Source organism: Anser cygnoides, chromosome 4 (genome assembly GCF_040182565.1).
Source record: "Anser cygnoides isolate HZ-2024a breed goose chromosome 4, Taihu_goose_T2T_genome, whole genome shotgun sequence".
Lineage (NCBI taxonomy): Eukaryota > Metazoa > Chordata > Aves > Anseriformes > Anatidae > Anser > Anser cygnoides.
The window spans coordinates 46,557,501-46,584,719 of NC_089876.1; the positions used below are offsets into that span (position 1 = coordinate 46,557,501).

At 36.3% G+C, this 27,219-nt stretch overlaps 1 protein-coding gene across 4 annotated transcripts in view; it reads right to left on the reverse strand.

The window, feature by feature from the left end:
- The window catches only part of LRBA (LPS responsive beige-like anchor protein), a 397,410-nt gene that overhangs the window by 232,963 nt on the left and 137,228 nt on the right, over nucleotides 1-27,219 (reverse strand). For all 4 annotated transcript variants that reach the window (XM_066996727.1, XM_066996728.1, XM_066996726.1 and 1 more), the window contains one exon: nucleotides 90-256. In XM_066996727.1, coding sequence (XP_066852828.1) covers nucleotides 90-256 — 167 coding nt within the window. The remainder of the gene's footprint in view (nucleotides 1-89; nucleotides 257-27,219) is intronic.

Below are 27,219 nucleotides of genomic sequence, written 5' to 3' on the forward strand. Positions count from 1 at the left end.
TTAAATTTGTCCATAAGACATTAATTCAAAATCATCTGACTATAGCTGAGCATATCCCAATTCTAAAAAATATTTTAAAAATGATTTACCTTGACACAGAGCTTCCCCAGGCTCCATGCTTGTCTGTCAGGATGTTGATAATTTTCTGTATTAGTTGAGTTGCAGTCACTTGGTCTCGGTACTTAGCTGCTGTTATCAAATGATGACACATTTTTTCTTCTTCCCGCTTGTCAGCAGAATACTGGGCACACAGTGACTAAGAAGAAAATAAAAACTTTACTACTTCGCATTTAAATTATACCACCTGTAGGAACTTTAAGCACATCATAGTTGATCACTTATAAAAAAAAAAAAAAACACTTAGAGAATTAAGAATAAACCCCATTTTACAGGTTTGAGAATTGAGGCACTACGCACCTGCCCACAGTAAATCTGTTTTTAGAGTCAAGCAGAGGATTTTGGTTTGTCATCAATTCTTTAACCTTACACACTCAAGATTTGGAAAACACCAACGGGTTAGTGTCCTGATTGCATAATAAAATACATAGGCGCAACCACTTCTATTTTACCACAAAGTGAATAGTAAACAGAGAAGCAAGTTTCAGAATCATGACTGCCAGGTAGCTGTCTACTTCACTTCCATGACTGTCCATGGGATTTGCGTAGCCAACCATTTGTTGTTATTTATATAAATATACAACTATAAAAGCTATGGAGAAAATCTGCATATCTTCAGCTGGGCAGGAGACTAAACGCATACAAAGACTGAATTGTCTTCACCAGATGGCTTCCTTACGTCTAGCATATTAGCAGGCCAGCAGAGGAAAGCTTTTTGTTTTTTTAAATCTGTACTACACCTGTTGTATAAGTATATTCAATCTTCCAAGGCACTCAAAACTTAAAACTAGCAAATAAGAACTGAAAGGCACACATACAAACAGAAATCAAAACCACAGAAGATTCTTTGCTACACTTTCTATCATTTTGTTTTTTTCTTGATCTTCTGTAAATGTGTCTATTAATAGAGAACTCAAAAAATGGGCACCAAATTTAGATCCTCCCCTCATCAAACCACTGTGCGTGAAGACACAGAACAAGTTCAAATATTGGTAAGGAAACAATAAAAGCTTTTCCCCACTTCAGCACGCCCTGTTTCTAATTTCAGTTTTCATCTGGCAATTCCACAGATCACATATGCCAGACAAAGCATTTCAGCCTTTGTCAATGATTGGATTACTCTATGATCTAGTTAGTAGAATGGACACAAATGTCTGTCTAACAACAAAAAAAATTGCTTCTTCTTTGTGAAGCACAGCTGATGCAGACACTAGTACAATTATTGCTTAGGGCTTAGATAACAGCACAATATCATACCAATTTTTATGTTTAAAACAGTAGCAATACTCTTTCTATACAAATCTATCTGTACAAAATATCTAACAGAAAAAATTTGCAAATAAGAAAACAGGTTACAGATTTTATTTGTATATATATATATATATAAATAGGTTCACTCATATGAAATGAGGAAAAGAAAGGAAGAAATGTGGAAAAAGACAAGTGAAATAAAATTTGGGATTGTGTAGATTTTCACAGACATTAGATTAAAAAAAAGTACCAACAGATGAACGCATTTTCAAGACCTATTTTAACAATTCTAATATATTTACACATTTCCTCCTAATTTTTCCCACAGCTCAGAGCAATGCTCACCTGATGAACAGACATCCAGAAAGAGTGAAGAATAAGCAGCTGACTTTCCAAGTCAATGAGACATCAAAAATTGGCTTTTGTACTCACACGTGAAGCACTCTGCCACCCCCTCTTCACAAAAATATAAGATGGCTAAATCATAACCAACACTAAACAAGATTTTTCTAGCCCTTTATAAATACACCTGTCTTTTCCAATACATCAAAATCTATTTTGCACCCATGATGATTCTGAGTTCTTTTCAGCACTTTGTAAATGTTTGATAAGCTGTTATTTTTAAGTTGCTTGAAAGGGCAGAATTCTAAAAACAAGTGTATAAGGTAAGCTAAGTAGTAAAATGTTTTAAAGTGCTCTTTAATGGATCCTCCTTTACAATTTGAACAGCAACTTTTCATATCTGACATAAAATCCATAGATATAAATCACATTAGAGGGTTATTCTTTCCCCATTATCAATCTCTGTCTCTTTATGGAACATTAAAGTCACATTTGACCTTAAAACATGATAAAATGGAAATCAAACTAGAATGTTTTGTAAAAGATATAATGAACTTGTACCTCTTTATAAAAAAAAAAAGTCTCTTTACAATGTAATTTTTAACACATCGTTCATTAAATACCAAAGATTTTCAGAGTGTAGGTGTGACATTTAAATGAAGGAAAAATGGCATTTTGTTGTCCTGACAACTTCCATGAAAACAGAATCCATCTGTTACAAAACTGAGATGTATTGAACTCCACTTTTCAGCAAATGAATTATGAACAGAAATTTGCAACTACCCACCAGAACTGAGAGATTCCCATACGCAACAATCTCATAGAATTATAACATCACTCCAGGAGGGACTCTTAACCATAGCACACACTTTACCACAAAAATATTTTGCAAACAAGAACAGGAAGAAGCCACATTTCTATCAGATACTGGCAGGTGCATATGCATAGTTACTAACATTAAGAAAGTTTTGCAAGAACGTTGGTTTAACATGTCATCTCTTCCTAAAACATCCTTTGGCTTTCCTGGAAGGCATAACCCTAAAATTTTACTAGTATAGAAAAATTAATATTTAGTGAATTTTAAACCTTAGTTTTCACTGGGAAGTTCACTGGCTGTTGCTGACCTATTCTGTCACTTGAGTGGTCTACTCTGTCAGAGTTCTTTTCTCAATATCCTTTAATAGACCTCTTTGGTCATGCAGGTGACTTGTTAATTTACAGATGACTCGTTAATTGTTCAGTAGTTCTCACCCAATAAAAATGCTCAATCTTCAGAAAAAGACAAGATCTTTCTCTCTCTCTCTTTCAGCCTCAAATAATTATTAATGTACGAGAGAAAGACGGTGGCTCCACTGCACAAGACAGAGAGATCCATCCCAAAGGAGCCAGTCACGCTGGACTGTTCTAAAAGCACTAAACGTCTCCCTGTTTCTCTGTTGTATTTTTTTTTAATTTTCCAGATGCCTCCATGTTCATCTTATCTGCTACCACCAGGCATAAAATACCAGGATATCAAGTGGTATATAATAATACTTCACACTAAATCCCAACCATTCTATTTATGTAAAACAAAAGTTCAGCTTGATTTCTGTTTGTGCACGAGCTCAAAAATTGATTTGTACAGTTTTATTTCTGTTATTATTTGGTTTCTTGCACTTGCAATATGCATCCTGTCATGCTTGAATATGGTTTTACAATTAGATACACAGTTACACACAAAGGAATCGGCAAACCCTCCTTCCATTACCGTTTGGCCTACATAATTTTTGTTACCTGTTTGGGAAAGTATATAATGAAAGTATAATCGCAAAAGTACTGTGGAGCAATTGCACAGTCACACTCATGAAACAAAAATGTTGAAAGGAGAAAAATATATATTCATATATCCACTCCACAGGTTATCTACCAAAAAAAGTCTTTAATTAAAATGGTACGTGGGGCATGTTTATGAAGCAGAATCCTTTGATATAACATGGAGCAGGGGGGAGACCCTTCGTTCTCCACCCTTCATCCAGGATAGAACAAAAACCTTCTCCTCCTTGTCATTATCACAGAGAGGAAGAGAGATTTTTTTCCCCTCTCCTGTTCCCTCCTTGAACTAGACTGCAGGCTATTTGAACATGTAGGTTATCTGCAGATTTGTTTTTGAGGAACAGTAATTCTAAAGGGGCACAAGGTCATCCAAAGGCAAGATTCAGATACAAAAATACACTATATTTTGTATGCAGACTATTACAACATAAAATAATCAAGATAAATTAGCATATTCTGCCTCTCTGTATTACACTGAAAAGGAGTAATCCAGTGTTTTTAGAACTGTTTTTATCTTTGATCTTTATAAAAATGTCAATTAAAGCTAAAAGTGAAAGATTTCCTCTTCATTGTAACATTTGCATGTACAACTTTGCAGTCTCAAAATTACAATATAATGCTTTCTACAAACTATGTGTAAGTTTAATGGTGTAGTTTTTTAAAAAAATCAATATCGCACCTTTTTTTATTTTTATTCATCAACTCAGATCACTGAACACTTTGACATATGCCAGTTCCTTTGTCTAATTTGGCTAAAAGCTACTTGCTTTGTGAACAGCCCATCTCTGTGGGTGTCATTTCAGAGGAAAAGTCATCCATAAGATAACGCACAGCCTTGCCACTAATGCAAATTCCCTACAAATAAGGATATTTCAGTAAATGAAGGAGCTCCTCAATCCTCTGCTTTCAAAGATCTTTGCACTTGACCTTTGGCCTGAAGTTTAAAGTCTGGACTAAAAATGCTACCCAGGGAAATCTTACAAAGACTCCTGAATAAGACTTAGAAAAATGAAAGCTTAAAACCTCAACAGCAAACAAAAGTCAACCAATGACAACGTCTGACAGCCACCGTCAATTCTGAAGTGATGCCTCTGTCATCCAACGACTCAAAGTATTGATTTCTCTCAGCATGAAAAAAGCTTAAGCCAATGAAATAGATATAGCATCATCCCCCCGATAATAGCCATCAAGGTTAACACCAGCAGAACACTTATCAAAATATCTCTTCTATTTCTTCTTGTTTTAATGGACTGAACACAATGCAATGGCTTCTCATCTCAGCAACCTATAGTCTTCCAAACCTCATTTATCCACTTTTCCAGCCTCTTATCTGATTTGAAGATTAAAAAGAATCTGAATCTAAATCAATTGCTTCTAATATAAATGTGCAACAAAACAAAACACAAATTTAAAATGTGTTTTCTTAGACATTCCTGGAACGTGCCAGACGTTCCGGGTGGGGAGAAAAAAACAACAACAAAAACCCCCACACATTTAAAAATTTCAAAGACAGGAAAAAATGCTGTTGATTAGATCACACCAAACTGGTAACACTATGTTCATGACCAGAAGAGAAAAAAAAAAAAAAAAAACTACCAACCACAGTCAGTTAATTTGGGTTCGTGATTAGAGAGAAAGGCAAGGATCTCAAGAGACATCTGGTTTTAATCTGCACTGAGTCAACAGCTTTATTTTTTACCTTTAAGTCTCACAGTATTAAGCTTTAGAAAACCCAACTAAACACTAAGCAACAGCACTTTTACCAAAGATTGTATCTTTCAAATTAACCCTATTTAGCAGAGTAGGTAAAGGAACTGAACTAACAAGACAACTGGATGTAAATATAACTAACAATATATAAATAGTAAAGAACAGAAATAAATAACATCAGTTTTCTTCTGCAGTACCATATACCTTTTCCTTATTTTGTTTCTTATTTTTTTAATTTTGATTCTCAACTAATTGGCTGTTATTTTTGCAACAGACGCACCCTTGAATCAGAGTTAAAGACTTCACACAAACAAGTACAAGATCTTACTCCTTGCTAAGAGCTATATATGCCTTACATTATTTCAGTATTCTAACTCTCTAAGCATCACTGCTAACCATTTTCACAAATAATATACCAAGAGAAATGTTCCTTTTTAACCCAGGAAGCCAGTTCTTATCATATATATGCCCAAATGCTTTGCATGCAAATCTCAAAGCACATACTACGACACTTTCCCCTCTCTCATTTGCAAATCCAGTTTATGTCTGCAGTCTCTTCATGCTATTCTTGTTTAAAACAGGCCAAGATGCTGAAATCATTACTCCTGGGCATTACATCTGAGATCCCTTGGGTCTTTATCTTCCAGGTACAATGTATTTGTCAAGCTAGAAATAATCAATGCTATGCTCTAGAAATTGTAAAGCTCAGCATTTCTGCATAGGTGGGGCTGTGCTCTCAGATCAGATGTTTAGCAAAGAGCCATTGATGATCAGTGAAGAGTTTAAACTGTTTCCAACCATACTGCATCAACTTTGTGACACCACCCTGCTCAAGGAGATTAGTACTATATTCACTAAACTTCTACTCTGATGCAACACATGAATCTGATCCATGAAAAATTTCTGGAACTAAAAAAAGTCATTTATTTTATAAGGAACATCCAGTCTCTGCAACAAATGAGAAATATCTACATGATTTAAGACTTCACTACACATTCTTAGTGAGGGTTAAATTATGGTTACACTGCTCTGATTTTTGAAAACTGCTGGATACTTGGTTTTGCAGTCTTTTCATATCGTAATTTCTATACAACTTAAGTTTTAAAAAAGGGGAAGGTGTGGAGGAGACCTTTTTTTTAATCATGTGAAAGTAGACATATATGTCTCAAGGTGGGCCAAATACAAAGACCTGTATCACTTAATCAAAGCAAAGCTGTATTAGCTTGTTACCTTGTCTGCAGCCAGTAGTTAAAGATACGTGAGCAATTCTTAACAGCCATAAGAGAAATACAATACTTACAGACTCCAAGGGTGTAGGGGCGACTGGCCTAGGGAAAATACCAAACCTAGTCTCCGTACTCGGCAGCTTTTCTTTCTGTTCAAACTAAAGCTCTGAAAAGTCCTCATTCACCAACTGTCACCACAACCTCTCCAATTGCCCTGCTCTACTGAGACACAATGAGGACCTTTATTATCTGTAAGGCAGGTAACAAAGTAGCCCAGCAATTTTGGCCCCAAATATTTACTGTTCAAGGATTCAGATTTCCAGACATCCTTCTGCTACCATAGTTTTTACAACTTGCAGCACCAAGTCTTGGCACAAGATCGATGCTTGAACAGTCAAGTGCAGTTCAGAAGGCACAGTTAAGCCTTAAAGGAAGTCTCTAAGAACAGGGGAAAGATAATACTGAGTATTTTTGAACAGTGTCACTTATTAATTAAAAAGCTCTTAAAGGTTCTACATAAAGAGTGATAATTTCACAAGTTGTGTGTCAGACTAATTCAGAATCAGTTTTCTAAGAAGGGCAAAAGGTACTTTTCTGACAGAGGGGAAAGTTTACTACCCTGAAGCATGGAAAAAATGGAAATTTTGAAAACTGGAAATAAAGTGAGGCAAGATTTTTAAATGTTTTATGTTGAAAAGCTTTTTCCTTCCATTCTTTCCCAAAACAAGAAAAGTAATTATTCTAGTCGACCTCTGAGGCCACAAAGAACAACAAAAAAATCCAGCCAAATTAATCCAGGTAACAAGAGGATAAGCCAAAAGATATTTTGGAACCTTACTAGAAAATAGCTTGTGCAATTTTGATTCATAAATGTGGCTTTGGCCTCTGGCTATAACAGAGTGAAAGCTGTCTGCACAAGATAAAATTATTTTGCTTCTATAGCTATCAATCATACAGCTACAAATATTTAGCTATACTAGAATTTAATACAACTTATGTTAATTGTCTCAATTCTTACCTTACAGGAATGTATATTCCTATATAGGGCTTATGAGCAAAGAACAAAGAAACCATATTAATCTGAAGTAGCAAGACATTTAGGCGTAAGTTTCCTATCTTGCCATGACTGCTTACATGCCAATGACAAGTACATCTCTAATAAAGAGTCAGTACTTTGAATACCAAGTTGGTTTCAGACCTGACCAGACTCCTTACGATGTCAATTCTGGTGCTAAATGCAAAAAATATATATATATATTTGTAGTTTACGTTTCCATTAATTTTTTCTGATGACAAAATCTCATTTCTCTGACAACAGAATCCAAGGAATGTTCTGAAGGTATTCTATTCTAAATACTAGTTTAGTACTCACTAGACCATAAGGAAAAAAAAAAAAGGGAGAAATGCCATCAGCACACAATAAAATCAAGGTATACGCAAGGATGGTAATTGTGGTAGATCACATATTCTGCAGTAGTGACAGAAGGAGCTTTAAAAGTATTCTGTTGCATATTTGGCAAACCTTTTGTAAGACCTCATCTACAAAACATTAAGAAATGAACATGAACTCGTGACCCAAAAAGTAACCTATCTGTCCTTCACCAGCTTCTAAAATGCTTACTCCAAGAGCAAATTTAGTGGACTTGATTTCTGACAGTTCAGGACCTTTACCTCACACAGGAGAATGATCACCTTGAGTAGCACATATCCTTGAGCAACACACACTGCTAAGTAGGACAAACACGTTTGCTGGCAAAGCTTTTCCCCTTCAACACACAGGAAAAAAATAAGTAGTTTCTGTCATTAAGTTACTGCACCTTCATCTGCATCTGCAGAAACATTTTAATTAGTTATTAAGTGTTAAGGACTTCTTTTGTCAGAGGAAGTTCAAATGGTTATCAGAGCATCTGTGGGGAAAAAAATGAAGGATTGTAGGGGATTTTATTCAAAAGTCTAATTAAAAATAAAAAGTTCAGTGCTGTTGAACAATCCTCAAGATCCTCACTTTCACTCCAAACTTATTCCTTACATTATGGCAAGCTAAGACTTCTGAAAAAATTATTTTTTCAGTGACCAATTATTTTAAAAGCAGAACACTTTGATTAACATGATGGAATTGCAAAGATCAAAAAAAATCCAGAATCATCTGAGAAGGATGATTAAATATGGTCTTTTATAGCAGTTATTTTCAGAATCATTCCCACCCATTTACCTTGGAAACACATTAAGCAGTCACAATCCCAGCTTCAGCTTAACCTCTGCCTTAACTTAAAACTTCCTGTCAGAATTCCTATAGCGTCAAACCATAAAAAGTAGATTATTTTAACTTCATTTTTCCCTTTGCTTTTCTTTCAGTAGTCTGTCTTTTATATTTCTTTCCTACTAGCATAGGAGTTTGAATGATGTTTTTTTCTTTGTGATTTGCTCTTCTGCATTTATGTAACACAATTTTGGATGTTCAGAACAGAATGAGATAGGTATGAATACGTTTGTTTTTCAATTAACATTTTATTCATAAAAAGTTCTACCACCCTTGAAAGGTTGACATAGTTGGCTCTAAAAATTGTTGGGAGATGGTAATTTAATTTCTCATTAAAACTAATGTGTGATTTTTATTATCCATAAAAAGACAGCACCTGAAATATTCTGACTATTCAGAATGTGAGATGACAGTGTACTCTGCTTTATTGTACAGCATTCTGAGTTAAAAACATCCACTCATACAACTCTAGAACCTTATACTGAACAATATGGAACAAGGGACTAAAAATACTCCATAAGAATTGCTTTAAGATTTATGTTTTCTTGTTCACTTGGTTTAAATGAGAAGACTGCAGTGATGCAAGAGTCAGTATTTTAAGCGCCACAGATGCTACCTTCAGAAAAAGTACTATGAAGCACTATGCAGTTTGTACAGAAAATATCCTTTGTTTTCACTGTTTAAAAAAAAATGAATTAATACCCCATACACATATTCATTTATGTAAGAAGAACATAGCAGATCCATTTATCTTTATTTCCCATTTCATTATTAAACAAAAGAACTTGCGAAACCTTCTATTCCAAGGGTCTGATGTTCTTGTCAAGTTCTATTTTTGGCTTTGTTTCAGTTTAGCTAGTGAGGGGTTTTTGCCTTTGTTTCACCTCCTCCCTCCCCCCCCCCAAAAAATAAAAACACCATGAAGGCATTTTAATATTGGCCCTGGATAATAGTATCAGCATTTGTTACATACAGCTGAACTCATTGGACATTGCTGAAATGGCACAAGACAGATTACACAGTACAACTGTGAAAATCCTCCTTAACTAGATTTCATCAATTGACTTTAATTCAATGTAAAACAGTAAACTTTAAACATAACTCAGTTCAAGAAGGGAGCAAAAACAGCCACAAAGGATAAAAAAGCAACACCAATAATGAGGAATTTTAAAACAAGAATCTGGAATTTGATTTGAATTTGTTTGCTCGTTAATATTATAAGTATTGAAAGAAAGTATAGTGACTAATCAAAATCACCAGCTTCCACCAAGCATGCAAAAAATGAAAAAACCCTACTGAAATTATTTAGAACATTTTATATAAAACACATGTGAATTACTGAACATACCAAAAAGCAAAGCAACAGCATTTTTTATATACTTTAACCGTTTCTGTTACACTCTAGCCAATAATCTAGTTCTGACTAATTTTAATAGTTCAAGTTCATGAGTAGCTTCAAACTACTGCCATTTAAAAATTATCTGAGAAATGTTCCTTCCTCCTCTGCCACTGACCATATGAAATTGCCTTGCAAAACTGTATTGGTTCAATGCCAAGATGGGTGATGCTGTCTTCAAGGCTATCAACAACTGCTTAGAAATGAAATATGTGGAGTTTCTTGCAGGCGGTGTAGGAAAAAATAAGCAACAATATTTCAGAAGTCAGAATATTCAACTTCCTCTTCTGTAAATATTAGACATGCTCAGGACTAATGATACAGACATTAGTCTATATCAACTTACAGGTGTCTGTGGGTGGCATATGTGAGGTTCTTCCACGGCTGAAGGCCTATACAAAGCCAGCCAAGAGTGGCCCTGTCCCACTGGTGACAGCAGAAAGACTGCCCCACAGGCTGGCCAGAGACCATGGCCCAGTCCTAGTGGTGCCCCACCACCTTGTCATGGGTTCCCTGATCCTCCCAGACCCTCAGTCACAGGGCAGGCAGGCTTCCCAGCCTCAGGCTGGCCCTGCCTTATAGCAAGGGGTCATAGCCAGTGGGCCATGGCTGCCATCCGCTGGGATTGCCCTGCTCTCTTTGTGGTTGGTGGTAGATAGGGACAGTTGATGAGGCCCTGCTTCGGCAGCCGTGGTACTGCAGTGGGTGCCCAACTTACCCTCTCTGCAGGGCACTGCCAGATCTCAAGGCACCCTGACAGAGTATTATAAACCTCCAATCCCAAGTTATGACAAAATTGGTTTCATAATTTCCAAGTATTCTCTAAAACATAATAACCCATACAACAATTGAGTGTTTTGCTCACTTTGTCTGTCACCTCTACAAAATGTTTCTCAGGCAAGAATCGTTACTGACCACTAAAGATGGAATCTCAAATTGCTCTGTAGGCAACACACAATTCAGGATAGTTTTATGAGATTTAAATCTCATGTTTCTGCAAAAACAGACATGAAAAAAAAAAGATGGAAGTATGAACATCTCGAAATCTATTATAGAAACAAAATCATAGAATATCCTCAGTTGGAAGGGACCCATAATGATCATCAAGTCCAACTCCTGGCTCCACACAGGACCACCCAAAAATCAGCCCATACGTCTGAGAGCATTGTCCAAAAGCTTCTTGAACTCCAGCAGGCTCAGCACTGTGACACCAAGGCTGGGGAGCCTGTCCTGGTGTCCAACCACCCTCTCGGTGAAGAACCTTTTCCAAAGAGCCAACCTGACCCTCACCTGTCCCAGCTCCATGCCGTTCCCTTGGGTCCTGTCGCTGTCCCCAGAGAGCAGAGCTCAGCGCCTGCCCCTCCGCTCCCCTCGTGAGGGAGCTGCAGGCCGCCATGAGGCCTCCCCTCAGCCTGCTCTGCTCTGGGCTGAACAAACCAAGGGACTTGAGCCACTCCTCATACATCTTTCCCCATCATCATAGGCCTCCTTTGGAAGCTAACAGTTTTGTGTCCTTATATTGCAGTACCCAAAACTGCACACAGTGCTCGAGGTGACGCCACACTAGCGCAGAGCAGAGTGAAACAATCCCTTCCCTTGACCAGTTAGCCATGTTGTGTCTGACGCGCTCCAGGGTACAGCTGGCCCTTTTGGCTGCCAGGGCACACTGTTGACTCAACTTACCACCAGCCAGAACCCTCAGATGCCTTTCCACAGGGCTGCTCTCCAGCCTCTCATCCCCTAGTCCGTATGCATAGGCAGGGCTACTCCATCCTAGGTGCAAAATCTGGTACTTGCTCTTTTTAAGCTTCATGCGGCTGGCGACTGCCCAGCCCTCTAGTCCATCAAGATCTCTTTGCAAGGCCTCTCTGCTCTCAAGGGAGTCAACAACTCCTTCCAAGTTAGTATCGTCAGCAGACTTAGTACACTTTTGAGTCTGGTGTCATCCAGAACATTTATAAAAACATTAAAGAAAACTGGCCCTAAACAGGAGCCCTGCAGAACCCCACTACTGACCGGCCACCAGGCCTATATAACCCCATTTACAATAACCCTCTGAGCTCAACCCATCAACCAATTGTTTAACCACCGCATTATGTGCTTGGCTAGCTGTATGCTGGACACTTTGTCCAGAAGGATACTGTGAGAAACAATATCAAAAGCCTTGATGAAATCCAAAAAGATTACATCAGTTATTATTTATGATGCCATAACCTTGGCATTACTACTTAGACCCATAATTTAAAGAATTTTTGACAAGAAACAGTTTCTTGACACTAAGGCACAAAGAAAAAAAAAAGTATGATATCCAAAGCACTTGGACTGCTCATCTTTATAGTCACTATCATCTCCTTCCAAGCTCTATTTCCAAGAAATAGCCATTTTTTATCTTTTTTTTTTCTAGAATGCCAGAGATCTTTGAAGACATATTTTTTTAAAAAGTGAATGAACAAAAGAAATGTAGACATGTAAGGAGGAAAAAGTTGGGAAGGAGAAGGAGTGGTGAGGAAAGTATCAGGAAACCCATATTGTTCCTTATGCAAAACAGAATAGCAAGAACAATTTATTCTTCTAAACAGTAAGACTCATTAAGAATTGACTCTGACACTTCTAATAGGACTTCAGATTAACAGTGAAATCGAGAGGTCTCTCTAAGTCACTTGGCGTCTTCCCTAACACAGTGATCATCTGAAGACTGACTTAACTGACAGGGCTTCCTTTTCATAACCTAAGACCATCTCTTTACAACAGGATTGGTGGATTGGCTCAGTTTTTTTCCTGTATAGTTGAGAGTGGAAAATCAGTAGGTGGACTCTTTCTGTAAACCTTTTTTTTTAAATAATCGGCGGGGGGGGGGGGGAAGATTTTTAAAAAATCTATTATAGTGATTTCCATTTAAAAATCTAACCCAGGAAAGTTAAGATGAAAAGCTGAACTGCCTATCCTACCCCCCTGTTTTGCAATGTGAAAAGACTTGTCAGTTGCTATTAAGAATTCGGATTAGCGTTGTTTCCTTTCCTGGAAAATTGTTTAGGTCTACTCAGAAATAAAAGGCTACTGTTATAAAAAGTTAACAGGAATACTGTCCATCAGCGCTTTCCAGTTTTCCGCCATGTTCCCCCCTGGATCCCAGACTGACTTCAAGCAGTATGTATCTATCATAAGATAAAGATGTTTTCACAATTTATTTGCAAAATCCTTCTTCAAACAATTACTGTTTCTACAACCATCACTCACAGAAGTATATTTCAGCAAAACAACAACATTTTGTATTCAGAACAAAGTATTCTCAATGAAAGAATGAAACTTGCATTGGAATAAGAAATATCGACTCTGGATGACTATTACACTAGATGTAATATTTGCCACTACTTTCTCAATAATATTATAATAAATGAATGAGAAAAATAACCTATGTGACTAAGAAATAAAAGTAACATTGAAAACCTTTATTTTAAATGCCTTCAAACTGTACTGGTGGGCTTGACTAAATGTTTCAGTATCTTCACGTGAAATACATACATATTACTTTCTACATTGCCAACAAAGTTGTTTTTCATAGACCACCTTCATGAACATCGAAAAATAAACCTAGTTGAATGAAACATTCTCTTGCCTAAGTAAATGAGGAGACTGCTTTAACTACAAAATGAGAACATGCATACTACTATTTGTTTGGAAGCAAGCTAACAACAAGTGTATCTATACCTGATGTAGTCAAGAAGCCATAGGTCAACACAAGAGTTAAGTAGTCAGTAACATCTGTAGGTCAGGGATGCTATGGCTTTTAGGCACATCCAAACCTGTTCTAGGGTTGCAAATAAATCTAACATGAAGGTACTTGCTCTCTCTTTTATGGAAATATCAGCATGCAAGCAGTTGGAATAAATCCTCCAGTTAAAAAGCGAACTTTATTTTTTAAAGCTGGTAAGGTTCAGAATATTCAAAATAAAATATAGTTGAAGACATACACATAAATGCATTCAGCTACATACAGTATTTCAACGGGTCAGTAAAAGATAGCATATTGCAAGTACGCAAACGTATATGGTAGATTTTCATACATACAGCTACAGAATAAGATTGCTTCATAGATTCACTTCTAAATTTTTATTTCAACCATTAACCATTATCAAAAAGGGAAGTTTTTATAAACAGTAACATCTTAATACCTGTATGCACTAGTTTACTATAGTAAACTATAGTAAATTCAGATCTGCAGAGGTTTCACATGAAATCCATCTGTAGCCAAGTGGGATGGTTTCAGCCCAACAGCCTGAACCCAGGTCAGTCATAAGGAGTATTTGTAGCTCAAGTGCTTTTGCCAGGAAAAGGAAAGAACTAAACATGCAGAATTGAACTAAAATACAAGGAAAGTATCGGCATTCCTGCTACAAACATGCTTCTCACATAATAATAATAATAATAATAATAACAACAACAACAACAACACCACCACCACAAACAAGTCAAATTGTATTTGAGAGAATATCCAAAGCTACTGCCAAAAGACTGCCAAATATATCTGGGCTACAAATGACAATGTATTGGATCAAAAGTTAACACCCATTTAGCAAGCAGATGCGTATTTCGTCCTTAATGGAGGCCTGAAAAGAAGAGTTCACTTTATTCTGGATGCAGGTATCAAAGCAGATCTCACAAAGCAACATAGGCGCATCATCTAAGGATCTTTTTCACATTAAGAATCCTATTAGAAGGAAAACACTAAAAGGTAATTGAATTTCCCTCAGTTATCTTCATCTCTGTCAGCTCCTGCTACAATAACTTACTCTCCAGAGCAGAGATAACTCAATTCTGTCCAGCAAGCATATGTTATGAATCTCCAAAGCAAACTTGTCTAAATCATTCTGGTCTTCTATCAAGGTTGGCTGTGGATATGAACTCTGACAGAAAGCAAACAAATTTATTTTTATCTTTTCAATAATTCACTTCCCTGTGCCTTGATGGAAGAATCCAAAGACATAAATGCTTCCAGTAATTCTGGAATTATAAAGACTGGTTGAAAATGTTTCATCTGTAACTTAATGTTATTATAAACTGTTTGATTCACCATTCTGTTTTAGCAGAAACAGAGAAGAGTGTCACAGTACTTTCAGGTTCCTGTAGGTATACAAAAACTTGAACTACCATGTCATGTTACATTCATATTTTTTTTTCAGAAGGGTTTTGACATTTGTATTTTTACACTCAATGCAAATATTAATTTTACAAATAACAACAACAAAAGTATACCCCAAATTTTTATTACATCAAAGCTCTTAAAACATCTGTAAGTGCAAATTCTCTAGTTATGGAAGCAAACTACTTGGATTTTAAAAGTCATTAAGCCCTTAGGAAGGCATAGTCACTTATCTAGGTCAACTTCACAAAAGAACAGCAAAACAAAGCAGCCAAAAGAAAGGTAAATGACAAGAATAAGAAAAGCTAATTCCAGGAGAGACAAGAAAATAATGTTAAGGTTTTAGTCCAATTTTAACACTAGCTCTATAATTCCTGTCAGTTCATTCTGGTTTCAGGTTGTTCAACAGATATGTTAAAATAAATAAACAATCACAGGAATGAATGAATAATACATAAGTGACAAAAGTTTGTTGTTGACACTAAGTTATTCTGAGTTGTAAAATCACGAAGGAGCTGTGAGGAACTGGAGAAGGACCTTGAAAGATCAAGTCATCATAGGAACAAAACACAGGAACTTCTTTGTAGACAAAAGAAATTTAGGAGAGAATCTGAATTTACATCTAAAACAATGGGGTTTGAGTTCACCTCTATCTTCACTCCTCCTTTTTGCCATAATGAGATTTCAGTATAACGAGAGAGAATTTTATGAAAACGTAAGCTTCGTATGGGATAATATGCAAACATGCAGGAATTAAATAAAAAATTAGGAATCACTAAGAAAAGGTAACACTACCAAAAACAATGTGCATTTATAAATTCCTGGTGTATCCACATCTGGAATGCTGTGTGAAGTTTTGGGTCTTCCATCAGAAAATACAACAGCACTAAAACACGTTTTGGAAGGCTCCAGAATTGGAATCACTGCTATAGATGAAATAACGATGTAAAAGTAGGATTTTTCAAGACTGTGAAGAACAGGACTCAGGAGGAATAGGAGAACCCTGTTAAATCATGTGGTATAAAGGACCCTTTCTAAGGAAGCCTTTGTGAGTGAGTTCTATAGTTCATTACAAGATTGTCACCAGGAAAACAGCAGGCCGAAGACAGGGCATGTACATGCTGAGAAGGTAGCATGTGAAAGTTTCCCAAGTTCTGGTAAACTCTAGGGACTTGCAGCCTTGCTGTATCTGCAAAATCTGATCAATTGATAATACCATAGATCTGCTGAATCTGTACACCACGACTACAACACACTAGCACCAGCAGCAGGTTGTGTTACTCAAACAAGATCCAAGAGGGATGCTCTGCTCTGTACAGATAACATTACAGGTGTGTGCGTATACATACATACATACATATATATATATTCATCACATATGTATGATGAAGCAAGAACCCTCTGCAGGAGTTTCTGAACTTCATCCCAGAAGCCACTGGCTCACCACTAAAACCCTTCACTTACACTTGTTACAGTACACAGATGAAGACAGCTTTCCAACTGTTGCTCCAACCGTAAACGTCTAAGCGATGGGGTTGTGTGAAGTCATGAACTATTAACAGCAAACGCTTTATTCTCTTAACATCAGTGTAATGAATGAAGTGTGTCCAAAAAATTTTGGTTTGTCTGTGCCCCCTCCAACTCCAGTCCCTATCAGAGAAAAGGTATTTTATAACACAAGTGTGAAACTAAGATGCCAGTACAATTTGTGGTTAACTCAGTGAGACTCTTTGCTTCAGAGTATTGCGACAATTAAGTCTATGTGAATTTACCATGCAAATGAGGGAATGATCCCTTAAGGGATACTGAGCAAGAATTTCTGGCACCACAAGGATCTGAAGTCCCTGAACTGCACAAGTGTGAGAGTGTAGTCAGGGAAAAAGTTACTATGCTTGCCCTTTTAATAAATTCTTCCCTAAGTATCCACTGTTTGAGATAGGATGATAAACTCAATTGAGTGTGATTATTCTTACTCATTCATATTCCAGTAGGAATTAATCTTCCAACAGACACAAAGTGGAACTACTAGGATGATCTAGAATATGCAGACACCATTTTAGAAGAAAAATAAAAGAGTAAAACTCATTTATCTTAGGAAAATGAAGTGAGATGTGATAAAAAAAATAGATTCGAAAAAATAAGAACAGCTACAGAAAAAAAAAATATTGAAGCCAAAAGATAATCATCATATAATAACAAATATCATATCATATATAATGTATAATCATATAATAACAAGAAATTAGATAAAGGTTACAATTGAACAGAATACACAGGTACAACCTACCCATTGGAATACTGAGAAAAAAACACCTTCAGGCGTTCAGACACTGTAAATCTCTGTGACCTTGTCAGCACCAATATCAGAATTGTTTTAACACAATATCTTTCTCACTTAGGTCAAACCTATCTACGAGAAAGTACATTGGAGAGATGAATACTGTCATCAGTGTTTTTTCTTGAAAGCTGAACAACCCGTAACATTGTTCTTGAAGTACATAAGTAATGCAAGTTACCTTTGGACAGAAATTTTAGAAGAAAGTTTCCAATCAAACTATTGTTGTTCCTATCCAACAATAGGACACTTGCTTAGTCAATGTTAGAAATTGACACTACGTACAAAATCTATTACTTCAATCACAGCATTTTAGAATCACTGCCTGGCATAAGCTTCCACAAAAGTCTGTACATAAATAAGGTAAACACTACTGATTTATGTTTCATGAATAGGTGAGAACAACAACATTTCTGATGGGAACATATAATTTGAAGCAAGAAATTTCTTGGCTAGCTAGCTTAGCTTTTAGATCATGAACATAAAAAGATGCAGCCAAACACAGAAATAGTTTTTATGGACAGCACAAAAACCTGTATAAAAAGATACAATATTAGAGGTTCAAAGGAAACGTATGCCTCCCATCAAAAGGCTTTTCAAAAGACCAAAAAAAAGCTGGAATAGTTAAACTGCAGAGAAAGTAAGGCTGTAAGAAAATGTTGTTCTTCAAGAAGCCTGTTCAAACAAGGAAAATAGAAAGATGTGTCAACTATGGCACGTTAGGTTTAAAAACGAAATGAAGCCGGCCAAAAGAGCTGGAGGAATACTTGCAAAAAGGCATAAATGGCACTAATAAGTTATTTTTCAAACAAATCAGGAAAACTAAGCCTGCTAAGGTATCTGTAGCGCTAATATATGATCAAAGGATAAAAAGAGCTCTTGGAACACAAGACCACCACAGAGAAGTGCTAGTAGAGAAGTTACAAAAGACAACTAGCAAGTGACCAACTGTCATTTACTAGACAATATTCACTCAGGTGATCTACAAGAACTTGGGGATGAAAGCAGCTGAGCCGTTAGCTACAGCATTCTTGTACGGATTGCCTCAGTGCCAGAAGAATGAAATGCGCCAAATGGACTCCAGAGGACAGCAGGGAACTAAATGGCAAGAACTCTGAAATTTGTAAGATACAAATAAGTAGATGTGTTTAAAAAAAAAAAAAGCAACGGAATAAACACACTGGCAAGAGTCTTGATGGCTATTGTAAAGGGAAGTCATGCTTCATTTCCTTGAATGAGTCACTGGGGATGCAGACAAGAAAGATCCAGTTTATAAAGTCTGCTGTTTGAATGCCAAAAAGATATTTAAAGAAAGTCAAGAAGCTGTAGAGTATGAAGGAACGTACTTGTGTGGATAAAAATTAATTAAAACACAGGAAACAGGCTTAAAATAAGAATAGTCTTTGAAGTGGAAGGAAATCACCAGTCAAATCCCACTGTGTTATTAAACATATTTAGACATGACTGGAGTCAAATTTTCCTGGTAGTTCTGAATAATTTAGGGTAGTGAGGAAAAAACACAAACATAAAAAATGCTGACTGGGGGATAAGACAATAGGTGAAATCCATACTAATCTTTGTGCAAAGTGTGATCCCTGCCATCTGGGTAAAACCAGGGAAGCATCCCTATATAATTGCACTGTTCTTACACTTGTCCCTAGGTACATACTATTCGATGCTGATTAAAATAGGATACTGAGTTTGATGGACTTTTGGCCTAACCCAGTATAGATATTCTTACATCTCAGCATACAATTCATCTGCACAGAAGAGGAACTTTATTATGTAGATGAATAAAAAAGGCATGGAATTTCCAAGTGGATTGTGTTAACATCATAAGTGACTTTGGATTTTGACTCGAAACAAAGTTCAAGTCACTCAAAGATACCACCATCTAATAAGATGTTCATTTGAGTATTTGAGCAATTGCCATCACAAGACAGTGTTCACAAATAATTATCTGTGATGCGTGGAACTGACATACACAAATCCTGCACATATTAATATGAGAGCAGACATTCATAATTCTGTACTTATTTCCTAACACACCACCTCTTAAAAGTAGCTCATTAAGTCAACTGTTGTGGAAGATGTATTCCACAGTATATATTTTTTATATTTTACTTCTTTTTGGGAGGGGAATAATTTTACTTTGAGAGTTATACTTTCAAAATTGTTAAGTAGCAAGCTTGAAATGGAGCTGTGTTACTTAAAATTGGTAATTAAAAAGCAAAAACAACAAATGGAAACCACTGCTAATAAAACACTGTTCAGGCATTACCTTATTTATGTCTGAGTCTTTTAAGCATACACTAATGGTTATTCTAGATTTTATGTGGTACCTGTGATTATGGATCTCACAAACAAAAAAAACAAACAGTTAAGATGCACTGACACAGCAAAAGATAAGTACAAAAGGAATGCCTGTTGCCATCAATCCAGCAGAATACAGAGCATAGAAACAGCATATAACACTCCTCTCCTTTCTTCTAATTACTCCATTGTATTCATGTCTATTCTGCTTCAATTCAACCATTAAACTAGCAGGGCAATACTGTAAAATGTAAGTGGTTACAGGAATTCAGTCTTTGGCTCCTTCTGGCAGAGATTTATTTATTTATTTATTACCTTTAAGGTTTTCACAACCTACAAATGCTAAACAACAAGACTTGTGGATCATGTTCCATTCAGCCTTCCAGGGTGAAGGAGAGTAGATTAATTAAACTCAGTGATAATCTCTAGTGAAAATAATCAGCTGTAACAATACTTACACAAGGGGATAAAAAGTTTTTAAAGCAAAGGAAAGTTGATCATTAGCAGGAAGTGAGAAATAAGTAGATGTATTAAATACGTAAAAGCAACAAAAAAAGCTGAAACCTCACACAGTTAGGATCGTAAAAAAACGAGCAGAAAACACTCATAACCATATGACATTCCTGAATATTTTTCAAATTAAATTGACTATATAAATGAAACAACAGATTATAAAACATGGAAGAATCTTGACATGATACTGCTAAATAATTACAAAGCAATAAACTTAATTTGCATCAGAAAAACTAGAACAGGAAATTATTATATGAAATACCTACAGCTATAAGCCTATTTCATATCTATATTCAACAGATTTTAGAGGCCAAGACTTATTTTTGTTGAATTCAATTCCCCATTTTTTAAGAGTAAACACAACAGTTAAATTAAATATATGTAATTCACAGAATCACAATTATTTAATTACTTCTATCCACTCTTTTGTTTCCATATACACTTTCTATTTGCTTTTAAAACATCAAGAAAAATAGATACTTTGCAATTCCTATAAAAACTGAACAGCCTGTTAAGTACTAACATAAGAATGAACCATAGCAGTTTTCTCCTGCTTAGCTGAATACGTAACTTGTACATTTGTAACCCTCATTTTAAACAGTAAAATATCATGATCAAGTCTAATTTTTCAAAGAAATTTGGTAATCTCTTCAGTTTGTAGCATAATTTGTCAAAAATATCCAAAAAAGGTAATGAAAATAACATTACTTTGTTTCATCAGAGAAGTTTATAGGAGGTTCTCAAATAAAATTTCTGTTTTAAGCTTGTTCAGAAACAAAAATATTATATCCTTGATAGCTCTTAGACATATTGTTTGTGTTGTATTTTGATTTAAATGTGATATAACAAAAAAGATGTCAGCATTCTAGCGCAAGTTTTCATTCCTTTTTCTCCCATTGCTTAGTAAAGCAGTGCATAAGAGAAACCACAAGTTTTCATTCCTTCTTTCATAACCAAGCAATACTTTATTCCCACAGTTCCCAGAGCACAGGGAAGATGTTATAATGTTCAAGCACAAAGTGAATTCTCATTTCACTATTTTTTGACTCATGAAACAAGAAATCCAAAGAATTCCCACCTCAGGAATATAAGAAACTTAATTTTCCAGTTTGGGACTTGTCAACACATTGTAGCAGCACAAAACTAGTTAATCCTTCAATGGAAGAAAAAAGTGTTCCATGCTCAGCACTGAAGAGTTTTCAGTTTTTACAGTAGTTTAAAAAATGCGTTTAGAAATTGAAGAAAAAAATTCTTTCTTCTACCAAAAGATGGTGGTATAACGCCTGACCTACCCAGTGCAAAAGGTAGCGTTTATTTAAAAATATAATTTTTTGATAGAATTAAGCCCATACATAAAATACGTGTAAAGCCGTATTTTTGTGCAAAGGTACGCTGAACTTCCATAACATTGCAAAAATGAAATGTGACAATACAAAGGACTATAACTTTCGGTTACATTACTACAGGTAGCCTACAACTTGCACTATCCATTATCTCCATAAGTTCTGTAAAGATTAATTGCTGATAACCCACCCTACTAGACAGAATACCAGTTGAAAACATTCCAAACTATTTTTTCCATTAAACAAGGTCATTGCCATTAAGCATGTTGAATAAAGCTTTGTATAAAACAATGTTGCAAGAGTCACAAAAAGGTTATTTGATGCATGAGCTCTGTAACAAAACAGCCTTTATTTAAAAACACTGGAAAATTATATGGAGAATAGAGATCCAGTCAAGGGTTAGAACTTTCTTTCCCACAGTTAACTATCATCTACAGAAATTAGGAAGACACCAATTACCTTTTCATAATTCTTTCAAGGTCTCTAAAACATTCTCTTTGACTTTGGGATTTGCTGCCACAACTGATTTGCAATACTTGCTAGCTACTTCCTCTGATACAAATTATCATTAAATGTTAGCCAGTGTTTAGTTACACCAAAGGGAAGAAGGTACAGAATACACAAGACTGTCAATCAACTGAACCACTGTATTTTGTTTTCTGCCAAGGAAAAAAAAAAGCTACAACCAAGTCACTAGCAGAACACTTGCCAAGCCTTCTATCTTACCTCTGTCAAGGCAATACTTGTATTAACATTGAGATTCTTCTCTCAGCATAAGCCATAAAATAAAACATTCAGTTTATTACAGCTAAACCACGGCCTATAAATTGATACTGAATAAGAATTAAAACTATGAGGAAGTCTAACTCTTCCGCATGAAAAAACATAACTGAACAGAAAGGCCAACAAATTTTACAGCAGCTGGAAATGCTAGATTTAATTATTGAAGAGAAATCATGCAGAGAAGTTAGCTGCCTAGCATGATTTATAGCAAATGCAAAGGGAAAGCCACATGAAATTCTCAGTTAATCAACAGAAACGGCCAATAACAAGAATGCCAGCACTTTTTATTTCTAGGTACAATGAAAATTTGAAAAAGTACAACTAAAAAGCCCAGAGAATGACAACACCAGACAAAATTTTAAAATGGCACTTTGAGGAGGCAGGTTACTTTTTAAATTATGGAAGCAGTTAAATTTTACTGCAAGAAATGACCAAAGATGATTCTGTGAGGAACAGTAACCAAGGGAAGAATCCTTGTGTTTTAGACAATTTCCAGAAAATTGTATTGTGCTACTCAATGCTTCTCTATACACACAATATGTAGCAATATGCATGGTTCAGTATAGTAACTCCCACCATCACCCCCATTTTCCAATTTCTTCATGTGAATCTTTGAGGGGAAAAAAAAGACATTGCTGGAACTCATCAAAAATACACAAGAACTGAGATGTGATATCACAGGTTTTGGTCAAAATTCACTAGCAAATTAAACCTCTGTCAGAAAGATGAAACTTTATGATGCTTAAATATGCCAGACCTAAAACACTTGTTAGTTTACATATTTAAAATTCTATAAATATGTATATTCGCACACAAACACATGAAGAGATTTATACAAGACAGGATGCATATCCAAGACAATGGGCACTCTTGTCATAAATTATAAAATAAAGTCAATTACAGCACAAAATTCCCTCCCCCTCCTCACACCAAATCCAATTATTCTCGTAGGCCCAACTCTGCAGCAGTCTGCACACATAATCTAAGACAGTGCAAATCACCAGATTTTTCAAGGTCATTTATAGAAAGCATGCTAGGTGGTAACATGAAATTAGCTGGCAGAATTCAAGCATAAACAAGTTCCTCTTCAGGTCTTTCAGCTCTACCAAAACTCAGGGTGAGATTTTTACAAATGCCTAAGAGACCTGTGCATAGAAATGACAGAGACACTGGGCAAAATGTAAGGTTTTAAGTGTTACAAGGTTATAAGTTGCATTAGGAATGCTTACATTTCCACATTCACTGTAAAAATGCGTGCTTCACTGCCACCTCACTAGAGAAATGTGTGTAATATTGCTTCATCAAGCTTGTCTGAGGTTTAATCATACTGTAAAACTGTAAGTACCTCAGCTCCCCCTGTAGCCTCCCCATATGTCTATGTTCATAGATGTAACTACCTATAGAGTTAACAGTGAAAACGTAGGTGAGGGATCAGGGGAAAAAAAGGACATAAGACGGACTGTATTCAACCATAGAAGACCTATCCTTCACCTCCAAAATACTGTCTATTTTGTCTTTTTTTTTTTTGCAACAGCTTCTAAGTTTCAAGCTTAGAAAAAAAGATAGTATAACTTATTTGCTTATAATTCCCTATGGTACTTATAGTATCTTCTATTAAAAAAGGCATGACCAGGAACTCAAGAAAAGGGCTTTTTTTTTGTTGTTGTTGTTTTTTGTTTTTCTGCAGACTGCTGAGGCATAAGGTGGAGCCCACCAAAAAGAGCAAGAGATTGCATCTTCCTAGAAAGAAGCTAATCACCTCCTGTTTGAAGAAGTTTCTGGCATGGAGGACTGCAGAGGCAAAGGAGACATAGATCAAGGGAGTCCGCAACGCAAACGGAGAGATTCCTGACAGAAAGAACACAAAAACAGCCAAGACGGCAGACGCCTTCCCACCAGAAACAGAAGTAGATATGCAGATTTTGCTGCTGCTCAAGACACTTCAAGTTCCTTAAAAAGAAAGATTTGCCTTGAAGAGACATAGGGAGGAAAGATTTCTTTTCAAATCTTTTCAAAGTTTAAATCTATCTGCTTCAGGCTCTCACAGTTTCCTCTCTATCTAATGCGACAGCATAAACTGAACAGTATGCCAAAAAAAAAAAAAATCTCACTCTTCTGGTACCCTATTTTATAGAAAGGGCATAGACATTTTCCTGTCAACGTTCTGGTCCCCCCACACGGGATCACCGTGAAGAAAGGCCCCATCAGATCTCATGTGGCAAAGTGAATATGCCCCATTTGCTGCTGCTTCTCTCCTCCTGGCTCTGAAAGAATTGACTAGTGAACACTTCTCCATGAATTTTTGGCAAGAAAACATCCCCTCTCAGCCCTGTGCAACTTCTAAAATGGCACGACATAGTTTGTTGCATCACATTTCCAGAGTGGACTTGTTCAGCTAAGGACTGCCTCTCCTTTGATGAAGAACTTCTTATTTTCCTAGTTTGTTCCTTCCTTCTACAAGGGTCATCCTTACCCCATTTATAGCAAATATTCTATAATTTATAACCATAATTATATATAACAATATACAACTACACAACTTTGTTATGAAGCTTGTCTGAATTTCCATTTTCTTTCTTCTGCCTCTGGAGGCCCCAAATACCAGACTTCAAACTTTTAAATGGTGATGAGATATTTTGCCTTTCATTTTAAAACTGCCATTGCCCTTCAAAAGAGAAGGAAAAAAGAGTGAAAAGAATGTTCTCCAGTAAACTCTGTAAGACTACACTGCTCTATCACCATGGTGCATACCTGTCCAGAATCCAATGTTCATATCGCAAGGCTCATCTTCGTCATGACTTTTAGGACTGAATAAAAATGAAAAATGGGTAAGAGTTCTTGCCACATTTCTCAGCTGTCTCTGGATCTTTATCCCTCAGTGAACCAGCCTCATCTCTTTCCTCCCCAAAGCACAGGTGGCAAAGCTTGCTTCTGATCTGAACCATCGATGCTTGTCCAAAGCAATTTTTTAAACAAGTTGCAGCTTTCCAACTAGCAATTACCAAAATCACAAAGTGTTTTAAAACGCAATTAAAAATGCAATTGTATACACCATTCTTCAGGGCTAAGCACTATAGGATCACATTATTTCCCCCCAAAATGCTTAAACTTTTTGTTGTACAAAGGATCCGTTCACTTTCTTCAACTATAACAGCAGGGAAATTCCCTACCTTAGGATGGCAATGGTACAAAACATTTCCGTTAAATTTAAAATATAATTGGAAAAATTCACAGTAGAAAAATCACAATGCTATTTATGAAAGACATGACCTTTGGCTAAGGAAGTCCCTGACCCACAGATCTCTATATGATAAGACAGTATTTACAAAAGTGTGACCTATCTGCTTCCTTGTACAATTGCTCCTTTCTAGTTATATGCCATGGCAGATAGGATATTGCTTTTAATGGACCAAGTACAGTCTCTCTCATGACCAGAGTAACACCACCTCCATTCCAATAGGAATTCACTTCTCAAGAACAGATGGAAGATGCAGCAAATCAAGGAAGTCGGTGCATGCAGAAGACCAAACCACACCAGTCATGCTAGTCAAAACAGTCTTTTTGCTTAGGGCTCACAGTCTGCTACTCTGCATCCTCACATGTCCTCAAATGGGAGAAATGAACCAGATCAAAGGCTGTATAAATTGTTTTGAAAGCCCCTTTTCACTTACTTGCTAGTCCTTCCTTTCACATGCCTGTAAGTCTGTCATGACATGAGTGTTAGGACTAAAATACAGGCATCAACATTCACACAAGAGGAACATACCTACCAATTACTTTACAAAGCATGTCTGCAGCCCAGCACAAACCTGTTCCCATTAAGGGATGGAACAGCTCCAATCAAGTCACCTGACAGTGCCTATTTCTGGGCACGACAGAAGAAAGGAAGGCTATTTCTATAGCCCTGAGCACCATTTTAAAAGGCTATAAGGAATAGAGTGACTAGAAAATGCCACTGTGTTACAACAAGCCAAGCACAGTAGACAGGAAGCATGCAAAACAGACCAATCCATAGATACAACACGATACACAAGAATTTCTCATCACTGATATGATACCTGCAAATTCTACAGAATGAAAATACCTGTTCTCCCTTACACACACACACACACACACAGAGAGAGAGAGAGAAACAAACTACAAACTACCATAATTCTGAGTGAAGCATGCCACAGACCTTAGTGGAATGCTAACTTCACCAGATTTCTTATTAAAGCATTTAGTAGAACCAAACAGTTGCATATCTTGGTTTTTATACATCTGCAGAAGTGATATTAGACCTGCTTTTTTCCAACACAGTAACAAAACCAAGATCAGTAAACAGACTGCTGCTATTTTAGTACACTAGTTTCTGTTTAAGTTCAACCTGATGAGCTAAACCCCTTGAGCCATCATATTGAGATAGCACAGATTCAAAACAGCACCAGCTTGAAAATTATCAACCGACTCTTATCCTAGAGAATTAAATCACAGCAAAACTCAGAGCTGTATTAAAAATCTAAGTGGATGCTCAGTGTAAATTTCTTCCAGATATTACGAAAAGGTGTTCCAAGGCTGAAATAAGGCTAATAGAGAAGTTGTCACTGAAATGCTGTACTGGTTGATAGCTCATATTTACATGACAGAACCCTATACTTCACACAGATTTCTCTCACATACCCACACCTTTGTGTATAGT